This window comes from Microcaecilia unicolor, chromosome 1 (genome assembly GCF_901765095.1).
Source record: "Microcaecilia unicolor chromosome 1, aMicUni1.1, whole genome shotgun sequence".
Classification (NCBI taxonomy): domain Eukaryota; kingdom Metazoa; phylum Chordata; class Amphibia; order Gymnophiona; family Siphonopidae; genus Microcaecilia; species Microcaecilia unicolor.
The window spans coordinates 14,115,323-14,125,543 of record NC_044031.1 but is presented as its reverse complement, the minus strand read 5'-3'; the positions used below and the strand labels follow the sequence as shown (position 1 = coordinate 14,125,543).

Genomic DNA, 10,221 nt, shown 5'->3' with positions numbered 1-10,221 from the left:
AGACACGTGAGCTGTTTCTGGAAAAGGACCAATGGGAAAGCTTAACGATCTCATGGTTGGGGCGTATTGCCGTGGTAAAAATGATCCTACTTCCTAAAATGTTATATTTGTTTATGGCACTACCTATTTCCTTGCCAGATTCATTCATGCGGGGTTTGCAGCATAGGGTGTTCTCTTTCATTTGGAAAAAAAGGCCACCAAAGGTACGTAGAGACGTGATGTGTCAATTACGTACACAGAGGAAATGGGAGTCCCCTCCTTTCTTTTATATCACCAAGTGGCTCACCTTAGAATCTTAGCGGACTGGCTCCAGGATGCTGGCAAGATATGGAAGAAGCTTGAACAGACATGGTTGAACCCTTATCCGTTGAAAGCAATACCCTAGCTTCCTGGTCATCTCCTTAAAGAGATCATCAAGGGGGTGCCACCACTACTTCAATGGCCCCTTATCACTTGGAGTAAGATACAAGACAAGTTCTTCCTAGGCCATGCCTATTTTACACATATGTTTATTTGCTTTGCCCCACAGTTTGCCCCAGGATCTCTGGATCCTTGCTATCATACCTGGGAGGGTCTTGGCCTCCGCGAGCTGGGACAGGTTTGGGAGGAAGGGGTACTACTTCCGTTTGAAGAACTATGTGAGGAATATAGGCTCCCTCAGCTCCTTGTGACTCTGGGCAAGTCACTTAACCCTCCACTGCCCCAGGTGCAAATAAGTACCTGTATATAATATGTAAACCGCTTTGAATATAGTTGCAAAAACCACAGAAAGGCAGTATATTAAGGCCCATTCTCTTTTCCTAATGCCTTTCAATATTACCAACTTCAAGATTTTATAACTTGTAGGGCGAGGGGGACCTGAGCTTGTCTGAAACTTGTTTTGAGCAAGCATTGGAGGGTGGGGGAGGGAGAGGAGGGATTTCTAGGATTTACAGGTCTCTTCTCGCATATCGTAAGCCTATTGTATACTGTTAAAGTGGGAAAAAGCCTTGGGGGTGTCTTATGACTGTGTACAGTGGGAACAGGTCTTCCAGTCATTGCTCCAGGAGTCCACCTCCAACGCCCTGGTGGAAAATGGCTATAAAATACTTTACTGTTGGTACTGCACCCCTCAACGTTTAGCTAAGATGTTTCTTCAGGGGTCAGCTTTGTGCTGGCGCCAATGTGGGTTGGATGGAGACATGTTCCATATATGTGGTCATGCTCCCATGCCCAGACATTCTGGACCAGGGTCTTGAAGTTTCTTTTCAGTATAAGGAACATTAATTATGAACTGAAAATGGACTGTCTTCTCCATTTTAAACCCCGAGGGGTGAAGAAGCCTATTCACTGCCTCGCTTCACAAGTGTTCGTGGCCAGTAAGTTGGTCCTGGCAGCGGCATGGAGGAGCCCCTGCCTCCCTGGTCTTCAAGTGATTTTACATAAATTTGACTATATTCATCTGATGTCTAAGTTGATAGCTCTGCGTACAGGACAGCTATTGAGATAACATAAGACTTGGCACCCATATGTTCAGTGGACCGCGAATCCAGATCCTTCCTTGAACATCCAATAATAAGGGGAGGGAGTTTCTTCGGGGGGGGGGGGGGGTAGAGATGTATTAGGGAACGATGCTGAAGAGTTGTGCTTGTATTGAGACCTTGTTTGTTGAAAGGTAAGAAAAGCTTCAGTTAGAAGTCAAACCTCTGTCGAAGAATCCACACAGGAAGGCATATATAAGTATCTAGTGGTGGTGGAAGGAACAACTATAAAGCAGAAATTACCGAGAGAAAAATTCAGTAATGATTACTATAGGAGATTTCCAGTACTATCAAATAACTTTGTTATTGTAGACTGGCCTCGTAAACATCTTCAAAAACTAGATTTATGAACAAGAAAACTCCTCCATGCCCACAAGGTCTTCTGTAAGAATTTGTGCATCTGAGATTGTAAGTTCCTAGATCTAAAAGAGGGATTGGTATTATAGAACTAAGTTACACGGAGTTGGAAAGTTCACTCAGGTAAAGTAATTCTTTTGTTATTTATGACCTTGCCGATTTCTGTTCCCAGAAATTTCTTTGTGAAATTAAGATCAAGCATCGTATGTTATGTCTGGTATAAGAAAAGGCCCCTTGTCAAATCCCATCTACTTTTTACACCCAAGCAACTTGGCGGTTTGGGCCTACCAAATCTGCCATGGTATTCTTGGTCTGTTGAAAAGCACGTCATTGTTGGATAAATCCTTTTGCTCAGTCGCATTGGGAATGGAGGAGTCTCTAACTTCCTCTTATACCCTTTTAGCTTATCTTTGTTCTTCTTAGCTGGAGGAAGGTTTGCTCTCTGAAATCTATTTCACCTGCCTTGACTCCCCTTATGCCTGTCCTGGCTAACTCTCAAATAAGGACTTTTTGCTTACCTAGTGATCTAGCTAATTTTCCTTTGGTCAAGTTATTCCTGCATGGTAATCTATGGACTATATCTGATATTTTCTGCACGTTCCAAGTGATGCTTTCGCTCTTTCAGTATTTCCAAATTCGCCATTTCATTTCCACTACTGTTACTATTGAATGCATTACTCGTTCATTGTTATTTTTTGACGAGGTTCTCTTTCAACGTCTTTCTCTACAAAACTTTATATCACACTTTTTTAAAAACACCTTTCTGTCTCTTTCACCCTGCTGTTTTCACTATATGGATCTTTCTCTACATGGCATACATAAGTGTCAGGTGCAGTCCTCTCCCTTATGCTTTAGGGGGATGCCCCACCCAGGAAGATATGGTACATATGTGGTGGATATGTTCACATGCTCAGTCTTTTCGGAAAATGAAAGTTACTTGCGTTTCCAATTTACTTCAGATTTACATCATCCCACTGGACCCAGCTTTCATTCTCCTTGAAATGCCTCCACTCCATTTAGCTTTTCATAAACATTTAGATTTAACCAGACAGTTGTTGCTTGTTGCCAAAGTTTGCACAGAAATGGAAAGATTCAGCATTGCCCTCCAAACATTTATCTGATTAGATAAAGTTTGGAGAATTGCCGGATTGGAAAGACTAGTCTGGCTACAGAAACGTAAACCCTGGAGGTACTCTTTTCTTTGAACCCCTCTCTTTTGGGCTCCTACACTCCCTTAACTTAGTCCATTGATGGCATCAACTGATAGGATTTGAGTATATAAAGGTTCTTTTACTACATGCTGTATGTTTTAAAACATATACCTGTACTGTTTTGTGGCTTATGCTTCCCTTCCTGACCTTCTTGGACTATATTTCTTCTATCTGCTCTTTCTTTTCTGTCTGTTACTATTGGTTCCTTTATATACGGAATTGGCTATTAATTATATTTTGCAGCCTTTCTGAAAATGCTTATAATGTTCATTATTTGATGTATTTTTGATCTGTTGCATCGTTATTATTATGGTTTTTATGATAATAAATAATGTTATTTGAAAATAAAAATAGAAATTTGCTACACTGATCAAACTACTGTCATAGGCCTCCAGGCTTATTTAATGGCAGCATCAGATCCCAATAAACAAAAGGTATTGAAATATGTATGAAGACTTCTAGAATCCTTCTGATGAGTAGAAGGAATGGGTGAAAATCGTATCGATACCAAAAGGGGAAGAAGCAACAGAAAAACATTTTCAAGCAATTGGATCAGCAGGGGAGAAACAAGTGGCAAATGCATAAGTACAGCGGAAAATAAAAAGTGTTACTCCAGGAACTATTTGTGGATCAAACTCAGACACATGAATGGTTAGAGAGAGACGAGCTGAAACCTAAGGATAAGCAATTGATAGTTGCAGCTCAGGACAGTGGATTATAGACAAGATGGTTCACAGCAAGCACTGGAAAAAACTGATGCACCAGACGTTTGTAGATTCTATAAGAAAGAGCTGGAAACTGTTACTTAAGCTAAGTGCCATAATATAATTTTAATAATAATGCACCAAATGTCTGACCTGAAATAGTCTAGTGCTGGTATTTTGAGGAAAAACATTTTTGAGTAAAAAGTTACTATAAAAACTCCAAAAATTAAAAAAGAACACAAAAAGAAACAACAGAAGAAAAAATTAGAACGTCTGCGAGAGGATTAAAGGAGGCTATGACCAATGATACCAGTCCACGATGAGCTGACATTAAGCTTGTTTGTTTGCCACCAGCTAAGGATATATGAGGACTTCTCCTCCCAGTAATAAAATAAAATAAGATAAAATAATATTATTTGACAGATTATCGCAGGGGGATTGTCAGTAATGGTTCTTCAGCTTGTTATAGTCTTAGGTAACGATGAGTCTATGATATTGATAAAATACTTCCTGATATTACTCCTGAGTCTGTTCCCCCTTCAACCTCAATTCACGTCCTCTAGTTCTACCACTTTCCCGTCTCCGGAAAAGGTTTGTTTGCGAATTAATTCCTTTGAAATATTTGAACGTCTGTATCATGTCACCTCGTTTCTCCTTTCCTCCAAGGTAGGGCGGCAAGTCTCTCGTCATACGGTTTGCAACGCAAATCCCATACCATTTTTGTAGCTTTTCTTTGCACGGCTTCCAGTCTTTTTATATCTTTAGCAAGATACGGCCTCCAAAACTGAACACAATACTCCAAGTGGGGCCTGAATGGTTTGAATATGTGGAAATCCACAGATATTTAAAGGTAGCTATAAGTGGTTTTGCAGGAAATCACTCTGAAAGCAAAAAAAAAAACTAACAAAATATTAGATTTTTTCAATTCCTACCACAAAAATGAAACACATAAACATATTGGTCTGTTTGAGTTTTTCTGTATTCCAAGAACGCCAACTCTTTAGCCTTTATTTTCTCAGCCACTTGCTTGGACAACCATATCGGTTTCCCTTTTCTCTTGTTTTTATTTACTCTCCTTACATAAAGGTTTGTAGCCATATTTATAACTTCTTTCAGCCTGGACCACTTTCCACTTCTCGTATATCCTCCCAGCCCATCAGCTCTTTCTTCAGGAATTTCCCCATTTTACTAAAGTCAGCATGTTTGAAATCCAGGACTTTAAGTCTCAGTGAATCACCTAAATCCTCTGTCAAAAAAGTTCTCTGGGAGGGGCTAGCAATGACACAGTTTGATAAAAACAATTAAATTCAGGTAGAAACTAACTTTTCTCCTAAGTATTCCCAAGAATTATAGCAGTTTCATCGATGGAAATGCAAATTAAACCAGTTGTAAAACTAAATCTGCTTTTTTACCTAGGACTGACAATGGAAAGTAAACCTGGCAGAGCTAGTCCTCAGTATTGTAGCAAAGTTAGGATACTTCAGCAAGAGTTATCAGGGGGAAAGATAAGAAGCAGTTTGAAGGCCTAGAGAAAGGTTTGTTTGGCGTTTTTACCAGCACCAGAGAGGCGGCTGCAGTACAGAGAAAAAGCCGATAAACTCAGGGATGCGGGTTAAGGAAGGGGGAGAAGCCGAACCGCAGCCGGTGTAGGGGGTGGAAAGAAGCAATGCTGCTCCATAAAGCGTGCTACCTGAGGCTCCTGCCTCAGTTGGCCTAATGGTAGGGCTGCTACTGTTAATCATGTAGATGTGCTCAACACCTGCACCTTACTGGAGACAGTGTCTTTAATTATTGTCTAATCATGAGCCTTCCATTCCTTTCTAAGATAGTAGGACATGTCGTCCTGAATCATCTTACTACCTTTATTGATCATACCCATGTCCTTTATCCCAAGCAGACTGGCTTTAATAGACTTCGTAATATTAAAATTGACCCTGTCGGTATGCTGAATATCATTTACGCTTCCTTGGACAGTGATCAGTCTGTCTTCTTCTTGTCTCTCTGCCGTCTGTGATATCATAGACTTTCAGCCGCTGTTAGACAGAGATATAGGGATATCCAATAAGGCCAGGGAATGGTTTTTCTCGTACCTATCTGATCGTATATGTCCAGTATCATGGCAGGGAGATATTGCCATTCGGTGTATCTCACATGCGATGTATCTGAAGGCTCTCTTTGAGCTCTGACTGTTTCTAACATATTCCTAGCCCCATTACCAAGTCTCATACAAACGTTGGAGTTAACTGAACTCTGGAAACCAAGATGGCACTGAATGTACCCCTGCTAAAGCCCCTCATGAGCTTGGAATGGACTGCGGAAATACTCTCTGAAGTAAAAGCAGCTGTAGAGGTTGCTATTGATAACAAATATTACGACAGTTCTTCAACAAAATTGATAATGCTCATGAGCGCTGAGATAGTTTGGGCCTGGAACGTGAGGCGGACTCTCTGCATCTGATGGAGGTGGACTCTCTGTATCATGTCACCCGTTTCTCCTTTCTTACCATTGTGTGATTCTAATAAAGATATTACAAAAAAGAAATATCAACATGAATGTGGGGGTGGGGGGCAGATTTATGTAGGGTTTTTTGTATTACTAAACTGTTCTCCTACATAATCTGCAATGCTCTTATATATTTATTTATAGAAAAAGATGATTCCAGAAGCAGTAATACAAAGACACATGACTGGAAGCTCAGTGAGAAACCTGAAAGGGAAAAGATGTTATCAGAAAGAGAGAAAGAGGAGACTCCTTCCTGTTCTGACTGGGGAAAAAAGGGAAAAAATGTAAATAAACAAAACCATTCAACAGAAGGCTCAGCTCCGTGTGAAAACAGTACCAGTAATACCATACAGATGAGAGATCAAAGATGTTTATGTGATGTATGTGAGATATTCCTCAGCGATCATTTCATTCTGAAATCGCATCCTAGATCCGATAATGAAGAGAGACCATCTACATGTACGAACTATGGGAAAAACGTCTGTCAAAAGAGAGAACCACAAGGACATCAGAAAACGTGCATAAAAGAAACATATTCTACATCTTCTGAGTGTGGAAAAGGTTTTAGTAGGAAGAAAGAGCTAGAGCAACATGAAATTATTCATGAAACTAGAGTGTATACAAGTACAGAATATGGGAAAAGCTTTCCCAATAGAGAAAATATTACAAAATACCAGAAACCCAACACTAATGAGAGACTAGCTTCATATCCTGGTTGTGACCAAAACTTCAATCAAGAAGAAAACTTCATCGGAAATGCAAAATTCTACCCAGGAGAGACACTAGTTTCCAGTACTGAATGTATGAAAAGTTTCAGTCATGAAGATGCTTTCACAGATTATAATAAAGTGCAAACTGGTGAGAAATTGATCGCTTCTACTAAAACTGAAAAAGTCTTTTGCAGGAAGGCAAACTTCTTGAAAGACCAGAAAAACAAGAGATTGTATACTTGTGCTGATGGTGGTACAAACGCTTGTTGGAAAACAAACCTCACAATGCACAAGAGAATCAACACAGGAGTGAAACCATTTAACTGTACTGAGTGTAATAAAAGCTTCACTCAGAAGGCATACCTCAGAAAACACCACAGAAGCCACATGGGAGTGAAACCATTTACCTGTTCCAATTGTGGTAAAAGCTTTACTGAGAAGGAAACACTCCGAAGGCACTGTCAAATCCACACAAGAATGAAACCCTTTCACTGCACTGAGTGTAATAAAAGTTTCAGTCGGAAGACAAAATTCACAATACACCAGAGAATCCACACAGGAATGAAACCCACTGAGTGTAATACAAGTTTCAGTCGGAAGGTAAACTTCACAGTACACCAGAGAATCCACACAGGAATGAAACCCACTGAGTGTAATAAAAGCTTCAGTCGGAAGGCATACCTCACAACACACCAGAGAATGCACACGAGAGTGAAGCCATTTGAATGTTCTGAGTGTGGTAAATGTTTCACTGAGAATGGAAAACTCCAAAAACACTGGAGAATCCACACAGGAAAGAAACCCTTTAAATGTACTGAGTGCAATAAAAGCTTCAGTCAGAAGGCACACCGCACAATGCACCAGAGAATCCACACAGGAATTAAACCCTTTAAATGTACTGAGTGTAATAAAAACTTCAGTCAGAAGTCAAACCTCAGAATACACCAGAGAATCCACATGGGGGTGAAGCCATTCAAATGTGCTGAGTGTGGTAAAAGTTTCACTGAGAAGGGATCACTCCGAAGGCACTGGAGAATCCATACAGGAATGAAACCCTTTCACTGCACTGAGTGTAATAAAAGCTTCAGTCAGAAGGCACACCTCACAATACACCAGAGAATCCACACAGGAATGAAAACCTTTCATTGCACTGAGTGTAATAAAAGCTTCCGTTGGATGGCACACCTCACAGTACACCAGAGAATCCATTCAGGAATGAAACCCTTTCACTGCACTGAGTGTAATAAAAGTTTCAGTCGGAAGGGAAACCTATCAGTACACCAGAGAATCCATACAGGAATGAAACCCTTTAACTGTACGGAATGTAATAAAAGCTTCACTCAGAAGTCAAACCTCAGAATACACCAGAGAATCCACACGGGTGTGAAGCCATTTATATGTGCTGAGTGTGGTAAAAGTTTCACTATGAAGGGATCACTCCGAAGACACTGGAGAACCCACACAGGAATGAAACCCTTTCACTGCACTGAGTGTAATAAAAGCTTTAGTCAGAAGGCACACCTCACAATACACCAGAGAATCCACACAGGAATGAAACCTTTTAACTGTACTGAGTGTAATAAAAGCTTCAATCAGAAGTCAAGCCTCACAATACACCAGAGAATCCACACGGGTGTGACGCCATTTATATGTACTGAGTGTGGTAAAAGTTTCACTGAGAAGGGATCACTCCGAAGACACTGGAGAATCCACACAGGAATGAAACCAGAGAATCCACATAGAAATTAAACCTTTTAATTGTACTGAGTGTAATAAAAGTTTCAGTTGGAAGGAACAACTCTCAATACAGCAGAGAATCCACACAGGAATGAAACCATTTAACTGTACTGAGTAATAAAATCTTCACTCAGAAGTCAATCCTTACAATACACCAGAGAATCCACACAGGTGTGAAGTCGTTTATATGTGCTGAGTGTGGTAAAATGTTTTCTGACAAGAAAAAACTCACTATGCACCAGAAAATCCATTCAGGAGTAAAACCATTTATATGTACTGAGTGTGGCAAAAGCTTCAGGTTGAAAAAATACGTGATACACAAAAGAATCCACACAACAGTGGAGCAATTTGCATGTTCTGAATGTTTTAAAAGTTTCACTGAAAAGGGGACAAAAACACTGGAGAATACACAGAGGAATGAAACCCTTTAAATGTACTGAGTGTAATAAAAACCAGTCAGAAGACACACCTCACAAGACACCAGAGAATCCACACTGGAGAGAAGCCATTTACATGTCCTCAGTGTAATAAATTCTTTCCTGACAAGGGAGAACTGACAAGGCACCATAGAATTCACACGAGAGTGTATCTATTTACAAGTACTGAGTGTGATAAAGGGAGCACTGGACACTGAAGAATCCAGACAGGAATAAAACTATTTATTTGTACTGAGCATAATAAAAGCTTCAGTCAGAAGCCAAGCCTCAAAACACACCAGAGAATCCATTCAGGAGTAAAACCAATTTTATTCACTGAGTGTGGCAAAAGCTTCATTGACAAGGAAACACTCGCAATCCACCATTCAGAAATCAAACCATTTCCATTCACTGGCTGTGGCAAAAGTTTCAGGTTGAAGAAATATATGATATTGTACCAGAGAATCCATATAAACCTCTTGCTTCTACTTAGGTAAAAGCTGCACTGAGAAGGGGACGCTCACAAAACACTTGGAGACTCCACACTGGTATGAAACCATTTACCTCTAGTGAGTGTAGAAAAACTTTCAGTTAGAAGGTACACCTGAAAAAAAAACACCAGAGAAGCCACACAGGAGTGAAGCCATTTACATATACTGAGTTTAATAAAAGCTTCATTTAGAAGACAAACCTCAGTAATCATCAAAGAATCCACACAGGAAGGCATATTTATTTGTTGGTGGAAGGAACAACTATAAAGCAGAAATTGCTGAGAGAAAAAAAAGTAGTAATGACTATTATAGGAGATTTCCTGTACTATCAAATACTTTTGGTATTTTAGACTGGACTCAAAAACATCTTCAAAAACTAGAAGTGTGAAGGAGGAAACTCCTCCATGCCCACGAGATCTTCTATAAGAATTTGTGCATCTGAGAGTCTAAATTCCTAGCGCACCTTAGTAAACAGGACCCCTTATTTTTTATCTGTGATGTATGATTTTTTATTCATTCATTTTATTCATACATCTTCAATGAATTCTATATATTAATATAGTAAGTGACTAA

The 10,221-nt window shown here is 39.9% G+C and overlaps 1 protein-coding gene across 1 annotated transcript; it reads left to right on the top strand.

The window, feature by feature from the left end:
- The first annotated feature begins 4,239 nt into the window (after positions 1–4,239).
- On the top strand, positions 4,240–10,221 carry LOC115471575 (gastrula zinc finger protein XlCGF58.1-like). Its single transcript, XM_030205645.1, has 3 exons — positions 4,240–4,267; positions 6,439–7,547; positions 7,623–10,221. The coding sequence occupies exons 1-3, from the start codon at positions 4,240–4,242 to the stop codon at positions 8,751–8,753; spliced, it is 2,268 nt and encodes a 755-aa protein (XP_030061505.1). The 3' UTR covers positions 8,754–10,221.